This window comes from Zootoca vivipara, chromosome Z2, assembly GCF_965207765.1.
Source record: "Zootoca vivipara chromosome Z2, rZooViv2.hap1.1, whole genome shotgun sequence".
In the NCBI taxonomy this organism is placed as follows: domain Eukaryota; kingdom Metazoa; phylum Chordata; class Lepidosauria; order Squamata; family Lacertidae; genus Zootoca; species Zootoca vivipara.
Window position 1 is genome coordinate 10,359,496 of NC_142585.1, and position 24,829 is coordinate 10,384,324.

Sequence of the window (24,829 nt, forward strand, 5' to 3'; positions counted from 1 at the left end):
GGGGCAGGGAGAGAGGCACAAGTTTGGCTGCTACATTTTGGAGTAGCTGACGGTTGGGCTGTTTTTAAAGGTTGCCTTATATGGAAAGCATTGAAGTACTGTAGTCTGTTCTGGAAGAAACTAAAGTGTGGTTAACAGAGGGAAATTAGTCTGTCTTCACTAGGAGAGGCCAAAAGCAGCATAGCAGTATAGAGTTGGTAAAAGGGTCTACAGGCCACTGCCAACAGCCGAGCACTCAAAGAAGGTGACAGGCCTGAGAACCCCCCAAACTGCTCCATCAGTAGAAGTGCAACCCCACCCAGAGCCCCATGAAACACTTTCTCCCAGTTACAATACCTCGTCTCCCTGCTTTAGTGTACGTAGCTGAAGCCGTCCAATGGCTTTTTTGGCATCTGCTTTCAGCCGTCTCTGTAACAGACAAGCACTTGGTCAACACGGAACTTGCTCTCCCATAAAAATCTATAAACACCAACTGCTACACAATTCATTAACATTGAATGAGGTGTTTCCATAGGCAGATGAATAACTCTTGCCTAATAGTGGCAACCGGAAGATAATTATGAGCCAGGATATGCATGGAAGTTTAACTGAAGTGTTTATTTAGCATTCCTAAGGAACATTGGAGTTTATTTAGGAGGCAATGCTTGTTTGCCACTAAAGACTAAAGGACATCAAAGTTCTTAAACACTATTCCAATGTTTTCAGAAAGTACTTCTCATTAAAGTATTAAATAGTCCTGCAGAGACTGAATACCCCTCCAACTTGTTTCAGAATCTCTAATATTCCTTGCATTGACCTCATGTTGGCTATAGACAAAGCGGATGCAAACATGATCTTTTTGTTCCAGTCATTAGCTTGCAATCACACTCTTGCAAGTCTCTACTGTGTGTTGAACTAAGCCCGTATATCAGTTAAAGTCACCCACCGCCCTTAGCTTGTTTGAAGCCATTTCTAATTGGAAAGGGAAAACATGTGCATTTGATCTAATCTGGAAAGCTGCAGGCTTTTCTATTCCCTTAACGACAGGAATACTCAAATATCTGGTTTGAAATGCACGAATGCATCCTAGCCACCAATCAACTGGAATATTGTGACTCTCTTCCTGAGAGCTGAGAAGGCAATTGTTACTAAATTGTTACTAAATTGTTACTAAATTTATTGCCCCACCCTTCACCAGCAGGTAATAGGGTGTTTACAACAATGTAAAAATTTAAAACAGTTAAAACAGATTACACTCGGAGGAATAGGCTGGGTCACAGTTGCCACAATGTCAGAAATGAAACTGGATAGGTGGCATTCCCCTCCTCAGCCAACAGAGACTGGCAGATGAGCACAGGCAAGCTAATCAAGTACAGTAACTCCTATTGTCCTCAATTTTTGCTTCAGTAGGCCAGCTCCAATCAAAGCTCTGCTTAACTGCCAGGAATGCTACAGCCTTACACCCACACTGATCAGTCTTTTATCAAAGCTGACACAAACCACTCCCAGATCTGCTCTGATTGAACATAATCCATAGCACAGGAAAAGATGCTAAAAGAACAAGGAAGTTGTCCTCAAGCCTCATTAATCTGATGCTCAAATAACTTCTCAAGGAAATAGTAAGCAATATTTGAAAAAGCATCATATTAGGAGAAGCTTTTGGAAGACTACAGGATCTGCTAGCAACAGGTTTCTGAAACATACAGGCGCTGAGGTGTTCAGGATACTTGCAAAATAAATACCTACCGTATATTCCGGCGTATAAGACGACTGGGCGTATAATACGGCCCCCAACTTTCCCAGTTAAAATATAGAGTTTTGGATATACTCGCTGTATAAGAAATACGACCCGGTGTATAAGACGACCCCCCGACTTTTGAGAACATTTTCCTGGGTTAAAAAGTAGTCTTATACGCAGGAATATACAGTATATGCATGCTGATGCAGTCTTCCACGCAAGTTGCTTCTTGGTTTCTAGCACCTCTCCTAAAACCGAAAGCAAACGAGCAAACACATAGGCAACAAATCACCTATGGGTTCACTGCTTAAATCTGTCACTAACATTAACTGACTATACAAGAAGAGGTCCTTCCCTGATACAAGAAGAGTCCTTCAGTGGCATGTGGCAGAATGGAAATTGTCTCTCATTTACTTAGAGATCGATTGTCATAATGACCCCTAAAGATTCACATCCTTTTAGGAGGCTATAAATACTGATGAGCCACAATGAATACATTTTTGCACAAATACGACTCATTTATCATCACAACTCGTAATTTCAGTTAGGTTGGTAAGAAGCAAGGGAAAGGCTGTAATTATGCACTAGAAGAACCTGAATGGTAGCTAGATGCCTGCAGTCAGTCACACTGCTGTCTCTGAAAGAGGAGTCAAACCCATTTAGGATGGGGAGGGCACTACAAATTGGACACTTGGCCTTGGCTCCTATCATTTGAAAGATGTGGTCCCAGGAACAGCTGCTCTTACTCCTGCAGTAACTCAAAAGATACTGTTTGAGCAATCCCTGGCAAAAATGCATCAAAGAACATCAGGCATTCATTAACAGCCCTTGAAGAGCAGGTGACCACTTGATACCTATATATATATATATATATATATATATATATATATATATATATATATGAACATAAGTTAGAACAGGGGTCCCCAAACTTACCCGGCTTTGGGCCAGATGCCCGCCGCACCGATTGCGTGGTGGGCCGGAGGGTGGGGGAGCGCACCCACGCGCAAACACTATTTATGGCACACTCCCGACCTAGAAAGTGCCGGAAATAGCTTGTGCGCATGTGCAGAAGCCTCCTCCGACCTGGAAGTACACTGGAAATGACGCTTGCGCGTGCACACAAGCTATTTCCGTTGCTTTTCCGGGTCAGCAGCCGCACCGCACCATGCTGGTAAGAGCGGGCGGCGGGGGTCCCCGGGGGCTGCATAAAAGAGCCTCGGGGGCCGTATGTGGCCCCCGGGCCGCAGTCTGGGTACCCCTGAGTTAGAAGGTAATTGATTTTCAAGAGAGGAGCTTATTACAAGAAGGTTATTTTCAGCCAGACCAAACTCATCAGTTAAAAAAAATCACAAGGCAAATACCCGTCTCTGTCTAAAAATCAGGAAGCCCAGCAAGCACCCTAGTGTAAATTTCATCTGCCCAGCAAGCACCCTAGTCCCTGTTGTGGTTTCTATTTCCCACATTGCATGAATAGCATGAATAGCATGCTTGAGAGGGGAACTTAATTACCAACACAGAAAACGCAAATCTGACTAACCAGGAAATACTAAAAAACACAAAATAAGTGTGAATATTTTATCTCTTTCAAACTCTCATCATGATAATGCTAGGCATACAAAAGAAACTGTTATGCTGTTGTAGCAGTGAAATTTACCATAAGCATTCAGATTTCAGTAGACCAGAGGTGTGGAGATGCAGAAAGAAAAGCCAAATGGAACAACTACAGTGGTACCTCGGGTTACAGACGCTTCAGGTTACAGACTCCGCTAACCCAGAAATAGTACCTCAGGTTAATAACTTTGCTTCAGGATGAGTACAGAAATTGTGTGGCAGCAGCGCGGTGCGGTGGCAGCGGGAGGTCCCATTAGCTAAAGTGGTACCTCAGGTTAAGAACAGTTTCAGGTTAAGAATGGACTTCCAGAACGAATTAAGTTCTTAACCCAAGGTACCACTGTAGTACATTTCCTATACTGGTGCCTTTATAGGCAAAGGAGTCCAAAAATTAGTAGGAGGGAGTCTAAGTACTTCACATCCCTATCACCTCTCAGTGATCAAGCTAACCTCCCTTGTCCAAGATAAACGACTGGGCTTGTCAACTTTTGGGGGCCTGTGGGTACCTTTGGATTAGGATTGGTGTCCTAATCAATTTCCCTTCCCCTATCTTCCCTGGATCTTTTTGCATATAAATTAAAGTGTATTGCAATAATTGCTAGTCTTAATGACGGCCCCAAATAAGCTTTCCACATGTTTCCATGCCCAGCTGCAGTCCTTACTTGCTATGGTCAAGTAGCTATAAGACTACAATAGGCATTCCGGGTTGTCACATCCTACCCCTTGTGGCACCCAGAATCACATCACATAAAGAATTCACATTCCATATAAGGAACTTCAATCGTGTATTTAAACCATCTATTTATTATAAGCAGTTAAGTGGGAAACAAGGAGGCAGCTTGTATATTGTATCCACACTGCTTACTGGGCTTTGCATGGGTGATAAAGAGCTCTAGAGAGACTACTAGACTAATTAGCAATTCCCTGCATAGACTTTGAAAATCCAAGACAACACTCTCAATGTGTAAACATCACAGAACAGAACTAACTTGTTTAGTTAATGAGATTCAAGCCTCTTTCTAAAGTTGCATATAAAGAGGTGAATCCACCATTTAAGACTCATGGAACCATGATTAATCTTAACACAGATTGTATGTAGCATGCTGGCAGAAGCGAGTTGTGATAAACAGCAGCAACTGAGCCCCTGAATCCAGCGTTCTTTACACACCTGAGAAAAGTAAGCTTTAGCAAATGTCTTCACATGTCTTCAGGGGTAGGGATGTACATTTCTCCATCAACATGATGCTGTGAGAGAACCAGTGTCTACTAAGAAGCAGGGGCAAGTTAGAGCAAAAATACTTGGGCAATAAAGCCCAGGAAATGCCCTGTTGGGTCAAACGAAAGACCCATCTAGTCTAGCATGCTGTGCTCAGTATTGAACCAAAGGCCAATGACATGTGTGCATCAGAGATTCCCAACAAGTTGAATTCAGAGGCATCCTGCTGCCATCTTGCGAGGGACTATTGTTGAGGCATCCATCAATAGCCTTATCCTCCCCAATACCAGTCCAGAACATTGCCAGTAGGGCCTCAGCTGCTAAAGCAAGATCAACTATAGCATGCTGGAACACCTAGCATATGTTATCTCTGCTTAAGAAAGGCCAGTGTTGATTTTGCTATGTAAATTGGCACATCCAGACTCTCCAGTGAAGAATGCATATGAGAAACTCACCTGTCTCCTGTTCTGAGCCCTTGCAAGTCTAAGCCTCCTCGCAGAATAAAATATAAAATACCCAACAGTGGCTGCTGTGACGATGAAGAAAGACACAGAAACAAAGAAGATGGAGTAGTTATTCATCCATGATCCGTGTTTTTTCCCCACTTCAATAACCATGGTCACTTGGTAGCCTTTTTCCAGCCTACGGAGGATTTCAATGCCTTTTGAATGACTAATCATAATGGCCACAGTGTTTCCTGTACCTGTGAGAAAAAGACAGAGGTCGGAGAGTTAGATTTCCATACCAAAGTTGAGTATTAACCTATAAAAGCCCATTTAGTATTATACACCTTGTTCTCCTTTAATTTTAGGCAATATAGGTAAGTCAGGACAGTTGCCTTGAATGAACAACTTCCCACTATATAAAAAAAACTGGCAGTGGTATACCCATTGAATTGACCAAAGTTGTTGAGCTTTTGAGCTTTTTTAGGGAGCCAAAGTTGTTGAGCTTTTGGGGGGGGGGGTTGGCAGGATCCCACAATCGACGGCAATCAACCACCTACCCACCCGCGATCAACCAGTAGATTGCTATTGACCTGTTGGACCTCCCTGAACTATGGGAACAACTATACCCTTCTCCCCCGCCAAAAAAACAACTTAGGGCATTTTTATGGGATCTGCTCCTGGATTTGTTGGAGGGCGCACACGGTTTTTTGGGGCGGGGGCGGGGGGTTGGTTGTCAAAAGCCAAGGGTGGCATGTTACTGACTCCTGGCATATTTTCGCACTGTGGCTATTGGTTGGAGGGCTAGGATGTCTGGTAGTTTAGTCCAGGGTAGAAAAACCTTCCCTCTGTAAAGTACACTGCAAGACTCAACATCTATTTTTGTGCAAGGTTGCTCACATTGGAAAAGAACATAGCAAAGCAGCAGTTCAAAACAATGGCTAACCAACAATCTCTGCTGGAGACCTTGGAGAGCTGCAGCCATGGATCTCTCTAAACAGAAGACAGTCTTGTCTACTCAACTGATAAAAAGTGTGCTCTTTCTAATATATCACCATTTAGTCTATGCACAATCAAGGTACATGTTGATGCCATTTATTTATTTACTCACTCTGCCATGTTGGCATGGGATTGCTTCCTACACAGTGTTGAGTACTGTTTAACTTAAGAACATTATTACAGTTGGAAAGGTCAGCTATTGTTATGAAAGTCAAACCATAGATCTGAGGATGTAATCCAAGAGCAAGATGACTTTAAAATCCCACTGTGGATCAACAGAAGCACAGAATGTCTGAAATAGTGACTGAATTGCAACGTATCTCTGGCTGCTTAGAACTAAGCTTAAGCTCCACAGAATACAGAAAGGGGCTCTTCTCTGATACATACAGAGAAAATATACCATACATCGGTAACCTCTGGCCCGTGGGCCCACGAGCCACCTGGTCACCAAGCCGCCTGCTCAGCAAGCCCCCCGTGTGCTGCGCTAAACCGGCGCAGCGCAGCTCAGGGACTCACCGAGTGGAGTCAGAAATGGCGCCTGTGCAGACGCTGGAAATAGTGTCTGTGCAGGCACAGAAGCAATTTCCAGCGCTGCGGACATGTGCAGAAGCCGTTTCCGGCACCCCAGACATGGGCAGTGCGGCGCCGGAAATAGCTTCTGCACATGTTCAGCCCATGTCTGGCCCATGGACGATAGTCCATGGGGGTGCTCCGGCCCATGGCCGGAAAACGTTGCCGGTGCCAGAAATATACAATAGCAACATCTAACAAGGACAAACACTTTATGGGAGGATAATTTACTGCATAATATGACAGCAAGTAAACCCAGCAGTGTCAGAATAGAACCACAAAACATTACAGTTCCTCTTAAGACAGTCAGAGCCAAGGCCGTCAAAAAGCTTTCAATATGTCTCTTTTCATATTGCTGCATATTTGTTAATAGACACTGAACATGTATTACCAATTTGTGATAATTACACCACCATTTCAGTTCAAAGAAGTTCTTTAAAAGAGCAGCTGTGTTAATATAATCTTTGGCCAATATTGTTTTATTGGATTATTAAGAGACTAGACCTAAGCAGCTCATTTCATCTGCAAGTGTAAAGAAAAGCCCCACAAAAGCAGCCAGCTAAGGTAACTGCTTCCATGAGAATGTAGGAAAGTAGGTTAGCCCAACATGACAATTTGATAAAACATTTCCTTGTATACCCCCCATTTAAACGCTATGCATTAATCACTGATTAAATTATACAGCATGAGGGCTAAACTATGAGTTTTGGTTTATGTTTTGAACAGAAACGCAATAAATTTGATTTAAGCACTGGTCAGCTGGGGACTGCAAAGCTGTGGGGTAATTTCCTGGGACTGCAAAGCTGTGGGGAACCAGACTAAGGAACCACTCGTAGATCCACTCTTGCCTCCCAGTAATAAATGTCATTGCAAGGGGGAGACCTGCCTGGTCTCACCCAGAAGCAGAAGCAGCTGGCTGGCACTGGCTTCCCCCATCTTTGCCCGCAAGAATACTTGGCTCCCAAATGTTGCTTGCACTGAGATACAGAGCTCAACAGAAGCTTTTTGTTGTTGTTCGGTCGTTTAGTCGTGTCCGATTCTTCGTGACCCTATGGACCAGAGCACAGCAGGCACTTCTGTATTCCACTGCCTCCAGCAGTTTGGTCAGACTCATGTTGGTAGCTTCAAGAACACTGTCCAACCATCTCGTCCTCTGTCGTCCCCTTCTCCTTGTGCCTCCATCTTTCCCAACATCAAGGTCTTTTCCAGGGAGTCTTATCTTCTCAAGTATTGGAGCCTCAGCTTCACGATCTGTCCTTCCAGTGAGCACTTGGGGCTGATTTCCTTCAGAATGGATAGGTTTGATCTTCTTGCAGTCCATAGGACTCTCAAGAGTCTCCTCCAGCACCATAATTCAAAAGCATCCATTCTTCGGCGATCAGCCTTCTTCATGGTCCAGCTCTCACTTCCATACATCACTACTGGGAAAACCATAGCTATAACTATATGGACCTTTGTCGGCAAGGTGATGTCTCTGCTTTTTAAGATGCTGTCTAGGTTTGTCACTCCTTTTCTCTCATGAAGCAGACGTCTTTTAATTTCGTGACTGCTGTCACCATCTGCAGTGATCATGGAACCCAAGAAAGGAGAATCACGCACTGCCTCCATTTCTTCCCCTTCTATTTGCCAGGAGGTGATGGGACCAGTGGCCATGATCTTAGTTTTTTTTTTTATGTTGAGCTTCAGACCATATTTTGCGCTCTCCTCTTTCACCCTCATTAAAAGGTTCCTCCTCACTTTCTGCCATCAAGGTTGAGTCATCAGCATATTTGAGGTTGTTGATATTTCTTCCGGCAATCTTAATTCCGGCTTGGGATTCGTCCCGTCCAGCCTTTCGCATGATGAATTATGCATATAAATTAAATTAACAGGGAGACAATATATAACCTTGTCCTTTCCCAATATTGAACCAGTTAGTTGTTCTATATCCAGTTCTAACTGTAGCTTCTTGTCCCACATAGAGATTTCTCTGGAGACAGATGAGGTGACCAGGCACTCCCATTTCTTTAAGAACTTGCCATAGTTTGCTGTGGTCAACACAGTCAAATGCTTTTGCGTAGTCAATGAAGCAGAAGTAGATGTTTTTCTGGAACTCTCTAGCTTTCTCCATAATCCAGCGCATGTTTGCAATTTGGTCTCTGGTTCCTCTGCCCCTTCGAAATCCAGCTTGTACTTCTGGGAGTTCTCAGTCCACATACTGCCTAAGCCTGCCTTGTAGAATTTAAGCATAACCTTGCTAGCGTGTGAAATGTGCACAATTGTGCGGTAGTTGGAGCATTCTTTGGCACTGCCCTTCTTTGGGATTGGGATGTAGACTGATCTTCTCCAATCGTCTGGCCATTGCTGAGTTTTCCAAACTTGCTGGCATATTGAGTGTAGCACCTTAATAGCATCATCTTTTAAAATTTTAAATAGTTCAGCTGGAATACCATCACTTCCACTGGTCTTATTATTAGCAGTGTTTTCTAAGGCCCATTTGACTTCACTCTCCAGGATGTCTGGCTCAGGGTCAGTAACCACACTACCTGGGGTGTACGAGACCTCCATATCTTTCTGGTATAATTCCTCTGTGTATTCTTGCCAACTCTTCTTGATGTCTTCTGCTTCTGTTAGGTTCTTTCCACTTTTGTCCTTTATTATGGTAATAATAATAATAATAATAATAATAATAATAATAATAATTTATTATTTATACCCCAGCCACTCTGGGCGGCTTCCAAAAAAACAGAAATTCTAAAATACAGAAATGGTAATCTTCGTACGAAACGTTCCTTTCATATCTCCAATTTTCTTGAACAGATCTCTGGTTTTTCCCATTCTGTATTTTTCCCTCTATTTCTTTGCATTGCTCATTTAAGAAGGCCCTCTTGTCTCTCCTTGCTATTTTTTGGAAATCCGCATTCAATTTCCTGTATTTTTCACTATCTCCCTTGCATTTTGCTTGCCTTCTCTCCCCCGCAATTTGTAAGGCCTCATTGGACAGCCACGTTGCTTTCTTGCATTTCAACAGAAGCTTACTCTACCACTATCAGCCAAAGAACAAACAGCTATCATGAGGGGCTGCACATCCCTTCTCCCAGCAAGAACATACAGTGGTACCTCAGTTTATGAACACAATTGGTTCCGGAAGTCTGTTCATAAACTGAAGCGTTCATAAACTGAAGCGAACTTTCCCATTGAAAGTAATGGAAAGTGGATTAATCTGTTCCAGACGGGTCCGCGGCGTTCGTAAACCGAAAATTCGTAAACCGAGGTGTTCATAAACCGAGGTTCCACTGTAGTAGTATAATAAAAGAGCAGACAAATTCAATGTTTGGGACAAACTTTCTGTGCTTTTTTCTTTCTTCCCTCCTAAAAATGTCAGGCCCTTTAAAAGCATTATTTCAGGAGTATTATTAAGTATAATTCAGAATACAGCAAAGGTGCCTGCTTAAAACATTTTTGTTCAGGCAAATCTATGCAGACATGTAGAAGCAGCTACATGTATTTTCTCTCTTTTTAGCTACTGGTTGACTTTAAAAATCTTTTAGCTGTTTTAAAATGTAACTTTTTTTCACTGATAATTTATATGTAAACTTAAAGAGTTTTTCTTATGGCTATAAGAAAGCAGGATATACATTTTGTTAAATGAAATAAACACTATTATCTCAGATTGAGAGGGACAGCAGGCAACAGCCTACCAGGAAGCTCTCTTCCCTCTGTTGATTACTACCACCAGCTGAGCTGAGCTGCCCTGCATTGTCCACCTATCATCATTTCCTTGTTTCAAACTGGTGTGCCAGTTCTTTCATGCACAAAGTCCAAGCCTCAACCTGCCTCCAAGCTCTAATGAGAACTGCAATTATGGCAGCAAAGAGTGGCTGGGAGGGGCTGCTGAGGCACTGCAACCAAGTTAAGGCTATGTGAAAGGACATTATCTCCCAAACGAACTTGCCTGGGCTCTGACATCTTTGGGAAAGGCCCTTTTCTCAATCTCACCCACCTCACAGGCATGCTCAGTGGCTGCTCCCAGACTCTGGAACTCCCTCCCTAGAGAAGCTAGACTTCCTCCCTCAGGTTCTCTTTCTGCCAGCAGGTGAAGACCTTGTTATTCCAACAAGTCTTTAGGAACTGACTATTCCTAAAGAAAGGTGCTGTGGTGTTTTTATTGTTGGGATAGCTCAGTCAATAGAGCAATCTGAGGGTTGCAGATTTGGCCTTTACTATGGGGCAAAGGATTCCTGTATTTCAGAGGGTTGGACTAAATGATCCTCCCAAGTCCCTTCCGACTCTAATTCCACGATTCTATGTATTTTTAATGGCTCTGTTTTTATATTGTTTTAATCATTTTAGGTTTGGGCTTTTCTATTTTATCTGTGTTTTCTATTTCTATTTGTAAGCGAGTCCCGGTTCAGGAGAAAGGCAGGATATTAAATCAATCAATCAATCGATCTGCAATCACTCATGCAAAAGAACATTCAAATGAAATATTAAATGGTATGTTTGATACAGAACTTTGAGACTGCTGGATATTCCCAAACACCTGTTCAACCACAAAACAAAAACAATCCTAGGAATATCAATTAAATATTGGACTATAAGAATGCACAAGTATTGCCACCAATGATGCTTGAACACTTCTACCAACAAGAAATATATAACCCTGAATCTCATTCTCCAACTCTCAACGAGAAAATGTGGCCAGACTGGCAGGCATACAGCCTACCTGGATAAAAACAAAGCAATCTCTCCAAGCATATGTGAGACAACACCTGTAATTATGTACAACAGCATCCGCTTTTGTATCCATCCCAGATTTAGAACAAAAGGCAGAGGCAGGAAAGCAGGGCCACGTAGTCTTGCGCCTGTAATAATGAGTGTGGAGGAGGAATCAGGAAAGTCTGCTATATTATCACTACCATCCCACAGCGCTAGCCATAACAGGCCGTCCTGCAGAGCATGTTATCTCTCCAGCAGATGTGCACCAGGCCAAATCCTAGCTAATTGGGGTATACGATAAATCATGACTCAGTAGCAAAAGTGAGCCTCCCCTGGCAACTGTCCATCTCATAAAAGGCAGAACAGCCTCAAACCCCTGCCTTTAGGGCATCCTTCTGTGGGAGGTTTGCCTGGCACCTGTGCTGGTATCTTTCAGGCACTGGGAAATGAGTTTTTTATTTTAGTTTTTATATCTTAGCCGTTTTACTTAGTAATTAAGTTTATATCTATCCTTCCTTCCTAAAGAGTAAAGTCCATTTGATGTTAGCATTTTGGGTTGCTGATGATGAATCTGTACCTAGCTTTCTGCAAAATCAACAGAGTGCACAAAATCAACACGGTACAAAATAAAAAGTACAACTGGAATGGAATTTATGGTTCCTATTGAGCAGTTGCAGTTATTTTGCTCTTATTATAATTACGACTGCACTGTTTAGAATGCATTGTTGTAATTCTAAAGTATGCCACCCTGAGAAACAGAATTTAAAATTATAAAGGCTTGGCTTTCTCACTTCCTTCCTCATGGAGAAATCTAGATGAATTGTTCTATAAAGATATTATATTAATCAAAGATACACTGTCATGTGCTATGGAACAGAGTGCAGCTACTGGCAATTTTCAGCAATGGATGATCTAACAATACACCAGCAAAGTACCGTACTGTAGTTCATTCAATCCCACAAGCGCACAGAAACTACTTGGCTGACTCAGGTTTCCCATTACTTTCCAGGATCAGATCAAATTACAAACCAATGCATTTACAAATGACCCAGAGTCCAACTGAGGCCCAATAGTCAACATATTGTGTGTGTGCACATGCCTCAGTAAACTCATGCCAATATATCATTAGAAGGCTCCAGTACCCTCAAGCTGGCAATCTGAACTCATACCGGTAGGTGCATTTCTAGACATGGACTCTCTTTTTAAAAGGAGAAATAAGCATTACTGCACACTTTTGGAAACATTGCTCTAGGTAGGACAGTTTTATGTTCTAAGGCCTTTAACACTCAAGTGGCAAACAAGCAGTCAGGAAGCTGCCAATATTTTCAAACAAGGTGTTACTGTATTACTTTTTCCTGCTTTGACCACCACCATGCTGTATTTTTCTAAGGAAAAATATGATTTATAAAAATGCACTGTTTCATAAAAATTAGTAACAGAGTAAATACCAGTCAAATATGCAAGTTTTAACCTTTTTTCTACATGGAAGTCTGCAAGCAAGGTATAATTTACTAGACAAAATAAATTTCCTGGGAAAAGCTAAGATTAATATATTAAAATTCAGCATTCCCCCCTAATTTTAACAATGAAAGATGTATGCTACTGAAAGTTGAGTTGCTGTGTTTTAAAATATTTACTATCCCAGTAAAACTTTGCATTTGTTTAAACTTAACATTTACCATAAACTGCATCAAGAATGGTGGGCTTTGGTTATAAGCAATAAAGTCTGCTTGGCTTGATTTTTATCTTTATAGCAAGTTTTTTATAGCAATTTTTTTTGGGGGGGTGGCTATTGGGGAAAAAACCTCTATATTTATTTACCCAGTATAAATGTAAAATAGTTTGAGGTTAGTTTTGTTTACTGAACTTAATCAAATCCCAATAATTTAAGGTAGCTTTGGGAAAAGTCTAATAATGTTTGGCTGACATCTGAGAGGTGGATATGCCAGGATTTTTCCAAATGCTATGCAGCAATTTGAAATTGCCAGCAGGGGAGTGGTACACAGAAAGGGTCAGGATAAGCACCCTTTCCCAGCCAGGCACTTCAGCGCTCTAGGGCAGGGGTCAGCAAACTTTTTTAGAAGGGGGCCGGTCCACTGTCCCGCAGACCTTTGGGGGGCAGACGATATTTGGGGGGGTGATGCAAGACCACCACGAGCCCCGGTGGCTGCTTACCTGTGTCTTGCAAGCGTCAGGGGCTGGCGGTTGCGGAGGGACAATGAGCGGAGCACAAAAGGGCTATGGAGAGGGGCTGCTTAAAATGGCGGTGGCTCAAGCTCTGCTGCTGCTGGTACCAACAAAGCCCAGCTCCCTTCCTCCTCTAGGCAGGGTGGGGAGAAGCCAGGAGGAGGGAGGGAGGAGGCGCCTCCACCACCACCACTATGTGAGGGAGAGGGAAAGAATGTGCGCGCTGGAGATCCACACAGCGATTCCCAAACCGTCCGCGGGCAGTATCCAGAAGGCAATTGGGCCTGATCCGGCCCGTGGGCCTTAGCTTGCATACCCATGCTCTACAGGGCATATAAGATTGCCAATCAACACTTGCTCAGCCAAGAAACTCAGTAAAACTTCAAGACAAGCTCCTAGACTCATCTTCTAATCTTTCAGCCCATAGATTCAAGAACCAACACCAAGAAGTTCAAGAGTCTTCCTTGAGACTTTCCTCCTTTTGAACCTTTGCCCTCCTGAAACCTTAACGACACAAGCTCCGTACTGTGTTGTGGCAAGTAAGCAGGTACACCAGCATAGTTCTTAAATAATGTTGAGAGGCATCTTGCAAAGACACATTTGTAAAATGTCCTGTGATCCTCAGATGAATGGTGGTATAGAATTTTTTTAAGTAAAATAAAATATATATGATGCCTTACCTACCCGGTAGGTGTATTCACTTAATTTTTAGAAGGGGCCATGTTACCACTACAAAATATGTGTTTCACACCTGTAACCTCCTAAGCTTCCAAGTAAATACAAATTTTCATAGCACTGCATTGTACTTCCAGCTAAAGGGGTGTTATTATCCAGTGTAAATACAGTCGTACCTTGGAGGTCGAATGGAATCCATTCCAGAAGTCCGTTCAACTTCCAAAAAGTTTGGAAAACAAAGAGCGGCTTCTGATTGGCTGCAGGTTTTTGATCGTTTGGGAGCCAAAATGTGTGAGTTCCAAGGCATTCAGCAACCAAGGTAAGACTGTATTGCATTCAGAATACCTAAGAAGAGCTTGGGACTAAAAGTGATACCTTGCACAATGCACTTTGGATTCAATGAGTCTGCATTGCTATGAAAGTGTCTTAAAACTATCCAGCTGAACCACAAATTATTCCTTTAACCCCATGGTTTTCAACCAGTGTGTCATGGCACCCTGGGTAGCTTGAATAATGGTCAGGGGTGCTATGGGCAACACCCTCCTCTGGTGCCCTCTCGCGTCTCTGCCTCCCAAAGGTTTATGTGGATGTTGCAGCAGCCCTGACTACAAGCTCCCCAGGCTGGTCAAGGGGTGCTTGTTGCCAGGAGCTAAGGCGGCCTCAGAGTAAGCAAGCAAGGAAGCAAGCAGGTGAGGGAGCCCAGCCAGCCAGTCCTTGCTGTTGAGAATGGACAGACAAGTCCCAGGCCCTTGTGGGGCAGTGTGAAGAGGCACCTCTCTTTGGGCTGGGTGGGAAGCTCAGAGATTGGGGCAGCAGTAACAGCTGTCCGGAGGACTCCCAAGGTGAGGGGAGAGGAGAGGAGAGGAGGCTGAGGGAACCTTCCACAAGGGAGGATGTTCGAATAAGGTTTAGAGGCTGCCAGCTCTGCAGGCAAGGGATGACATAACTGGGCTCCTAAGCCCCACAGGGGTGCTGCAAAAAGAATGTAGCTGGTCAAGGGGGTCGTGGACTCAAAAAGGTTGAAAACCTCTGCTTTAACCACCTTGAAGTAAAAACTGAAAGGTTGTTCCATATGCACAATGATATAGTTGGCTCCCATCACTCTCACATATTTATTGAACAACTACCAGCAGCTCTGACTTCACAGGTCCCTATTCCTACAGCACTCAGTCCCTCTTCTTAGACATTGTTGAAACTAGATTAAACAGCTGATCATTAAGCCTAAATATTCCTAGAAATTAAGCCACTGAACAGTTTTTCCGTAGCCTCAGCAAACATTTATCACCCTCCACTCAAAACCAGTCATCCACCCCATATCACATACCACAGAATAATCTAACCTAACCTCTCTGGTAAATTCCCTCAAGAAGTTAGAGGAGAATCAAACGTCATCTTTTTTTATTACGACTATTGTACATATTTGAAAAATGTAGAGTAGCCAGTCTCTGCTGAATACTGCAGAGGTAAACTTGTGTTTAGGCTTTGCTACTTAGGATGGCAGATGAGGCTCACACACTATTGCACATATAAAGCCCGATGTCATGCAAATGAGCCTGCTCCAAAATGTTAGCTTTCTGATTGAAGATTTTTGGGGTGTTTTTTTTAACCAAGGAGCATTCAGACATGCAAACCCCCAGCAGTAGTGTGAAGTTGTTCAACAGAGGTATCTGGCCAAAACCAAAGTATAAAAATGGTTCATTTACCATTAAGTAAGTCTTCAACGTAGGTGGTGCTGTGGGTTAAACCACAGAGCCTGGGGCTTACTGATCAGAAAGTCGGAGGTTCGAATCCCTGTGACGGGGTGAGCTCCTGCCAACCTACCATAGCAGTTCGAAAGCACATCAAAGTGCAAGTAGATAAATAGGTACCGCTCCAAGCGGGAACCGTAAACAGCGTTTCCGTGCACTGCTCTGGTTCGCCAGAAGCGGCTTTGTCATGCTGGCCACATGACCTGGAAGCTGTATGCCGGCTCCCTCGGCCAATAATGCGAGATGAGCACTGCAACCCCAGAGTCAGTCACGACTGGACCTAATGGTCAGGGGTCCCTTTACCTTTAAGTCCTCAAAACCATTTATTTAATTAATTGCTAAAAACCAAGCTATAAGTTTCCAGAAATACTCAACTCTTAAAGGTAGACAGGCTTTCTTTGAATAGAAGACAAGAACAGAGAGCAATTAGGCATGATGGGGGGGGAATATTCACCTCAATTTTGTAGCTCAAAGTAATTTTGGTTATACCCATTTCAACTGTGCCACCAGTATTATCCTCATCATCATCTTAATTTATTACCGCCCTTCACCTTAAGATCCCAGGACGGGTTACAACAATTTCAAATACAACTTGAAGCATATCCTATGCATTGTGGGCAATATGAGCAAGCAAGGAATCAACTGATCAATCGCTTACTGGCAAATTTGCCAGGAAAATCCAAAGCCTACCATATTATATATCTTTTGGAAGACAGGTCAAATAATATTACACTGGCCGTGGCAAAGTTTCTTTTGGAGCTTATAAGAAACAAAGATTATGCCCTAGATAAAACAAAATGACTGCCTTGGTTTCTTCCATCTGTCTGTCTGGTTGTTTTAACTGTATCTAGTTTTGAAATGGTTTTGTGGGTCTTTGGACCGCAATAAAGTTTTGAATTTGAATTTGAATATAACTTTAAAAACTGCTTTAAAACCAATTATACTTCATTAGACAAAGGAGATGCAATGTCGGGAATATGAGTGGACTACCTGTGGCCTGCATGCATGACCCCATCCCCTTCTTTCTGTCTTTCCCCAATCCAAGTCTAGAAAGAAACTGCTCTCAAGCAAAGTTTTAGACTGCAATGTGGGAAATTTGCAAACAGCTTTCTGCAAACCAACCAATTTGTTCTCTCTCACACCAATATGGCTTCACTTCCGGGGTTAAAATGAGTAATCATCTACTGCTCATTATAATCAAAATGTTCAAGTCTTGTACAATAATCTATATTTGAGGAATACAATATAGCTAATGGGGAAAGTGCCTTGGAAAAAAAACACATACTTTGTTCTGTGGGACTGTTTTTAATCCTTACCAACACAACAGCTTGCTTTTGAAGGTCAATACAGATTACACAAGAAGGGCAATTATCATAGTTATGTACTTGGAGACCTGCCGTAGAAAGGTACCATCTTCCCTCAGTAAGCAGTTGATAAGATTACAAGTTCAGAAAGCAGTATTTATTCTGCATTTGCTAAATCCTGGGCATCTTGCCCTGAAAAAAATGTATTATCATTATCAGCCAACATTTAATAGCATTTTTTTTTTGTTAGAGATTTTAAGTATCAGGCTGGACAAGTTATGCTGCTTCCAGACACTCTACTCAAAACAAACTGTAGTAATCATCTAACTATTGCAGTAGGGTAGCAAGTCAAGTTACTATCCTAAGACAAAGGTTCACATTATTATGACTTCATTTGGCCTGAAATGAGCAACATTCCTTCTGAAATGGGTGCTGCATGTTGCTATATCCACATACCGATTTGCTTGGGGTGAGGGCCCCTGCTGAGCATGACACAAGAAATCTCCCAGAACTCTAGAGATACCAACCTGGGCTTTGAAGCAGGAAGAAGCAATGACAGATTCATGCTGTTTCCGCTTGCTCCAAAACCCCATTGTAGCAAAGCTCTCTCTGGCACGCAAAGAAGGGTTTGAAGAAGGAAAAGGGGAAATGCTAAATTACAGCAGGCTGCTGATGCTCCATTATAAACAAATCTATGTACAGGTATAATAAACCCCTCAACTTACTGGCACAATTTCACCCATACATGGTTGAAATTGCGTAACTCAAATCCCAAACAAGGCAGAGAACTTAAGTTATTTTTCTTCTGGGTTAACTTGGGCTTAACTCTTTAGCTCTGGAAGGCTCTGGGATGCTATGTCTCCCTCCCCCACCCACCCCCTAGCTATGGGGTGGCTCCAAAGGTTTGAATATATGTTATTTTCATGTATATTGTGGAACCCTTAGAACAGCGTTAGAAACTCAGATATATAAGCTAGGTGCCAAATGGCTCCTTAAACCAATTTTTACAGTTACAGTTGCCAAAACGGAATGTCTAGTTGCCATTTTTGGCTCTAAAGTCTTATTTATCAAATGATTGATTGACTATGATTGATTATCAGTTAAACATCTGACTGGTTCATATGAGAACCCTGAGCTAGGTTAAGAACTTTGAGAACTTACAGAAAAGTCACTTGATCCAGCGACAGTCCACATATATACTGGCCTTTTCTGACCTCCTTTTTCTTAAAAGTGACTGTTCCTGCTGCACAGAAAAAGCATTTTGGTTCCAGAAATTCATTCCAATTGTGCAGATAAACTATAACTGATAGAATTCTACAGAATGGGGTACCAGTGTGTGAAAACAGCCCAGATCCAATGATCCCCAGGCATGCACCTCCAGATGATGGAGGTGTGAGGCACCATCCTGGCACCCAGGCATTTTCCCTTGGTCCAAAGTGGTCCAAAGCCAGGTGCAAAATGCGCCTGACTAATTTCGAACACTGTCTTAGAACGAAACTGCTGTGTAAGGTGAGGGACTACTGTACTTCAATTTAGAAGATGGTGATTTTCTAACTTTGAACTGATAGTCAATTCTGTGAAAGATTGTTGCTTCAAATGTCAACACCTCCTGATATCAAAATCATAATAAATATTATCCAACTGTTTAAGTGAGGAGTGAGGAACCTAATTAGGCCCACCAGTCCTCCCCATTTGGCCCATGAGGCCATTTTGACCAGACCACACCTACCTGACCTATATCAAACATCAATGAATGACATCAGATGTGGGGAAGGTAACTGCAGGGCTTGGCTAAAATAATGTTTGTAGCTGATCAATAGTGTTTGCAAATCATAGGGCGATATATCACTTTGAGAGGGGCTTGATCCTCAGAAGTCCAGTTCAAAGTGATGCAGAAAACAGACAAAAAGGTGTCATTATGATGTCAGGTGACTGACAAGTGAGCAGCTCCACCCATCATACTTGGCCCATCAGGGTAGGGGAAGAGAAAAGCCTAGCCACCAGGCTACTAAGGAAATGCCGTGTTCCCTCTTCCGCATCTTACCTTGTCAAATTCACCCATTGCTCCCCAAAGCAATAAGAAGCTAGTTAGTTTCCTCCCCTGGCCCTGAAAAATGAAAGTTAATGGAACTTTGACAAAAATGAATTTTTGTATTCCTAAAGGAAAGCAGTTGCTTTGGTTTCTACCTTACCTTCTAAGAATATCCAGTTATTCACAATTTAGCCCAGTAGAAAGTGCTGCAAACAGTTGCTCTTGAGAGCCGCATAGGATTTTATAAACTCTATAAACTCTGCCTTGTGCTTTGACAACAACCTGCTTAACACAAATCCCGGACTCAAAAGAGGTTTATAGCGTAGCTGCCACCTTAAAGGGGGACCCGATCATCAAGTTTCTGTTGACACAGCAAGACTATGTACATTAGCTGAGAAACAAGTTCCGCCCCCACATGAGAATGCCTTTAGGCTATCCATACACTAGCCTCCTGATCTTTGAGCCACCAACAGCTGGCTCAGCCAGTGCTAGGCTCTTCCTCCACCCCCAATGCAAATAGGAACCTGTGTAATTTTCCCACAGTCATTAGACATCTGATGTGCAATGAAAACACAGTTGCCCACCAGGCACCAGCAACACTGGCACATAAGCTTGCTGAAAAGTCTGCAGAATTCAGTGGTTCACATTGTGACCTAGCCAAATGAAACACGTTTCTCTTTAATTTCTTTTTCATCTTATGGTTGATTTTGTTTGCTCAATGTGTTTTATAATTTGAGAGGCACTAGAAGTTACCTGCTGTGTTTTGCAGCACAAGCAACTCCTTTCCTGATATGGGAGGGGTGAATCCCTCCTGGGCAGCAGCTATACAACACCATTAACAAGAAGTCTGCATGTCACCTCTCCATCTGGAATCTAGTTTAGTTTATAATCAAGTACCCAACTGCTAGCACCCCAATGCTGTTCTTTTAAAAGCCTGTCCCTCTGAAACACCCAGTCAATCAGAACAGCCACGCCAATATGATTTGGAAGTTTATTTTCAAAACACGTGTTATTTCCTACTCACCATGCTTCAGCTCTCCAACTAAAGAGGACCAAACAAACCCTCAAACGTACATATGCATCTGCTACCTCCTTCAGCAAATGTAGTATGCATGGCTGTCTTCGGTAAACATGTGATCACATTTACCTACCTTTCAGATTTCCCCATCTACTCCTGACACTCATAGCCTTTGTATAGCCTCCTGGGCTCAGTGAACTTCCAAGGTCTCTTGCTTCCTGCTAAACACACAAGGCTCCAGTCTGGAGTCCACAAATGTTGGTTTGACTCTCTGGGTAACCTTTCCTTGCTTTTGCCACCAGCAGCAACAATTCATTTGCACAATTGGGGAAGCAGGGGTAGGTGTTGTTAATTTCATTTGAACCTTTTGCATAAAGAGAGTAGGGCAACTCTCCTACTGCTTCTTCCATACCAGGATGCACCCCCTAACCTCTCCCAAAGTTATCTGAAATTTATAGGAAGGAGGGATTTAAGTCTGAGATAGTTCATTAGGCAGAGTACAAGACTCTTAATCTCAGCGTCATGGGTTTGAGCCCCATGTTGGGCAAAAGATTACTGCATTGCATGGGTGACCATCATCTGCCCCTCTAACTCTACAATGCTATGATCTGGCAGGGTAGCACCTGATCTGTGGGACCCTGCTCTGGTTCTTCCTTTCTTCAGCTCAATAACTACAAACAATCTCTCAACACTGCTTTTTAGGCTCCTGCTTCCTTTGCCACATTCCTTTAATCACTTGCTCCTTGACGAGGTTTCTTAGCACTCCTTTGCCTCTCCTCCCCATAATAGCATACAGCCATTCCTAACCTTAAGAATGATGCCGTTTCTTCAGAGACTCCCTGCTGCTTCACTTTTCCATGCCTCCATCATTAGCCTCAATTCTTCCCTTCTGGCTCTCCCCCCTTAGTTCATTGACTACTCTTACAAGCCTGGCTAGAAGGCTGGCCTTTCCCAAAGATTCCATTGCAACTGTGTAGCATTGTTTTATAGGAGAGGATGCAAATGTTTCCTCAGAGTTGTTATGAGTTCTAAATAGCCCAAGTCCTCCATGCTTCAGAAACAGTATTTTTCTGTGCATGCTCAATCACTTTAGCATTAGGAGAAGCCTTGATATGGTCCCTTCAATTCAGGAGATGCAGGAGAGTTCAGGTAAAACCTTCTCTGCCATAGTCCTCACTTCTCCTCATCAACTCTAAGATACAGTGCATTGATATTTGATGCTTATCTTGGTTTAATTGCATGTCAAAGTACATTTGATAAGATAAGAAAAATGCATTTGGCTTTGCCCTGGAGAGGCCCTTTCAAGGAAGGCTGCCTGCCACTACTGATCTTTTCAGGGAGAAATGCTTCAAATGAACCCCATAAATCTCCAGAACTCAATCTGAAATATCAGTGGCTTTATAGATCAATTCTATGTACGTTTTATTCAGAAGTGCCCCTGTTGTATTCAGTGGAGCTTACTCCCACAAGTGGATAGGGTTGGGGCCTTATTTTTGCACCCATACACATGGATCAGGCTCTAGGATAGATGAAAGCAGTGTAAGTACCATAACATTAACACACAATACAATCAATTATATTCTCCTTTCAAGGCAATTTAACAGTTCTGCCCTACGATGACTTTTTGTTTCAGCCAAAGCCAATCAATTTATTTAGCATCTGTACAGCCAATCAATTTCTTGTACTATGTAGGCCCTCTAAATGATATCAAGGGAAACTGTTATTCTGGCCAGCTATTCATTAGCTGAAGCACTTGTACTACATTAGGGGATCTGGATTATAGTATTCAGTTTGCAAGGAGCACGGGGGGGGGGGGATGCAGAGAAGTCAAAGGCATGCAGCAGCAAACTCAAAATATTTTTAGTTCACTAAAAGTCACATCAATCACCCAAATCTGTAAGCTCCACCCACAATTGAGGTTCATGTTAACTAGAGTACAATAATCCCATGGCACATATGTTTTAATGCCCCTCCACAATGATAACATGGAAACACTAAATAAATAAATAAATAAATCAGTGCATGTTTAATAACTCCCAGAAGATAATAGGCATCTTTTCAGTATTGTTTCATAGCCATGAGGGACATGCTACAGAGGGAAGGGAGGCCAAGTGTGCTGCTTTCTTTTCTCAAAGGAAAACATTACTACGCAAGACTATTGGTGTCCCTGGAATTCTTCTAAGTGGAAATTGTTCGTATATTGCTTTTATGCATATCCCTGTCACTGCAGCAAATACGGTAGCAGCACAGTAAGCATGCAACTAAGACAACTACCTCATTCACAGAAAAACGTGAGGCAACAGCATGTCATTAGCACACTAGTTTAGCAAACTCAGAAGGAAGGGTGGTCAGATTGTTCATACTTCTGTGATTCCTAATCATTCCTACCAATATACAATGCAATCCAGAGAACTAGAAAATTAAAATTATTTTCCTTGCTCAATACTCAGAATCTTGCATATGATTTCCAGGCAACTTCCCAATCCAGATTGCTTTCAGAATAGTTCTATGTGCCTTCTGACCATTCAATGGACTTCAGACCACTCTAAGGATATTTAATAGATCCCAAAGACATAGATCTTAAGAAAACAAAACGCTCAAAATCAAATAGCTGTTCCATGGGCTCCTAGAAGCAGAGAGGTACATAATGCTAGAATACTGAGGCAGAAGAATAGCAGAATTCAGATATGAGGCAGAAGATTCACTTTTTAACCACCATCAAACTCAAGTCAAGACTGTAAGGAATGCTTGATGATTCCCTTCAGTATACACACCTGGCTAGGTACTGGCACACACCTATGAAAACCCTGTTGACACATGAATGTTTAAAAATCACTTTAAAATAAAAATTTTAAGGGTGGTAAACAAGTGATGAAATCCTTCCAGAGCTTGTCAGTGAAAATCTATAAAGAGGACTTCATATAATTAAAATGCATTGCATAAATGCAAATTATTAACATCCAGATTTGTAATGTTAACATACAAATGAGATAAGCCATTGCAACCTGATTAAAACAGAGTACTAAAGGTTGAGCTGTCTTGTAGACGTGGTGCAGGTGATACCAGGGTCATGCCCAAGTTACTACCATCTTTCAAACCACATGCAAACATGAGCTGGAAGCATGATTATTTACTATTACTACTAATAATGCATTAATACTGCATATGACACATGAGCAACAAGGGTTACCACATATTTTCTGGAAGGGCTTTTATGCTTTAGGTAGATGCACATTGTGTAGAATTTCAATCACAGCCAACATGAACATATTTTACTTACAAGAACTCTCATCTTGGACTGAATACTCTTGAACATGTGCAGAGCACCTTTCAGGATTTTAATTTTCTTCATCTGGCAAGCAGTTAAGATACTAAAACAGAATCATTAGTGGACAGCACAATCATCAGAATGTTTAAGACAGTGGTGTCCAAACTTTTTTCAAAGAGGGCCAGATTTGATGAAGTAAAGGGCCGTGAGGGCCAACCAAAGTTGTTAACTTTTTTTAGGATTGAAGTTGTTGAGGTTTTTTTTAAAGGATTTTACCCCCAGGAAATAAACTGCCACAGGGGCCAGATTAACCCGACTGCTGGGCCGAATTAGGCCCCCAAAACAGACTTTGGACATGCCTGGTTTATGAGGATATCTTATCCAATTGTTATCTGTGCAGCTCCAAAATAACGATTTAAATTTCTACTATCTTTTTTGTATTTGTTACTATATTTTTAGGATGTCACATAAACTGTTTGCAGATTTTCACCAACATATGATGCAGTATATTAATTTCCTCAACAAATAAATGATACAGAAGCTTCTTAAATTGCTTTTACTCACTGCAAGTCCCGTGTTTATCCGAAAATAAGACACCGTCTTATATTTATTTTTCCTTTTAAAAAAAACCCACTATGGCTTATTTTCAGGGGATGTTTTATTTTTTTATTATGGTACAGTTTAACCTACAAGGTTAAACTGCCTATCACTATGGCTTATTTTCGGGGTATGGCTTATATTCCTTGAATGCTTAAAAATCCTGCTAGGGCTTATTTTATGGCTACATCTTATTTTCGGAGAAACAGGGTAATAAAACAAGGAGTTGTTTGCTGCCCTTTTGCAACTGCTTTGGAGTACTTTCAATTTGTATATAGTGGCAAGACAATTGCTTTATTCAGGAGGGTGAATTGAGTTCAGTAGGAACCAAAACCTGGGAGAGTATCTCCAGAGTTAAGATTCCTACATTTTGGATCTACTGTATATGGTATGCAGGATATAATTTTGTGCTAGGTGAAGTGAAGTAGTGTGGACAATGGAGGAACAGCATTAGTACTGTACTTTTGGAGATAGTGTGTGCTCTATGTTTTTTCAGGGATTATAACCTCAGGAGCTGCCCAAGTTGTTCTCAGGATCTTCTGCTTATCTGCTTACTAGAAGTACCAAAGAACCTAAGAAGAGCCTGCTAGATCAGGCCATTAGTCCACCAAGTCCATCATCCTATTCTCACAATGGCCAACCTCTTTTAAAGCCATTCAAGTAGGAAGCCATCACTACTTTCTGAGGGAGCGAGTTCCAGGATTAAACTATACATTGTTTTGAAGAAGTATTTCCTTTTGTCT

General features: G+C 42.1%; 1 protein-coding gene across 2 annotated transcripts in view; it reads right to left on the bottom strand.

Annotated features, from left to right (window-relative positions):
- Window positions 1–24,829, bottom strand: part of RNF128 (ring finger protein 128) — a 61,074-nt gene that overhangs the window by 10,161 nt on the left and 26,084 nt on the right. For both annotated transcript variants that reach the window (XM_088664474.1, XM_035113282.3), the window contains exons 2-3: window positions 5,003–5,250; window positions 337–408 (exon numbers count right to left, since the gene is read on the bottom strand). In XM_088664474.1, coding sequence (XP_088520600.1) covers window positions 337–408; window positions 5,003–5,250 — 320 coding nt within the window. The remainder of the gene's footprint in view (window positions 1–336; window positions 409–5,002; window positions 5,251–24,829) is intronic.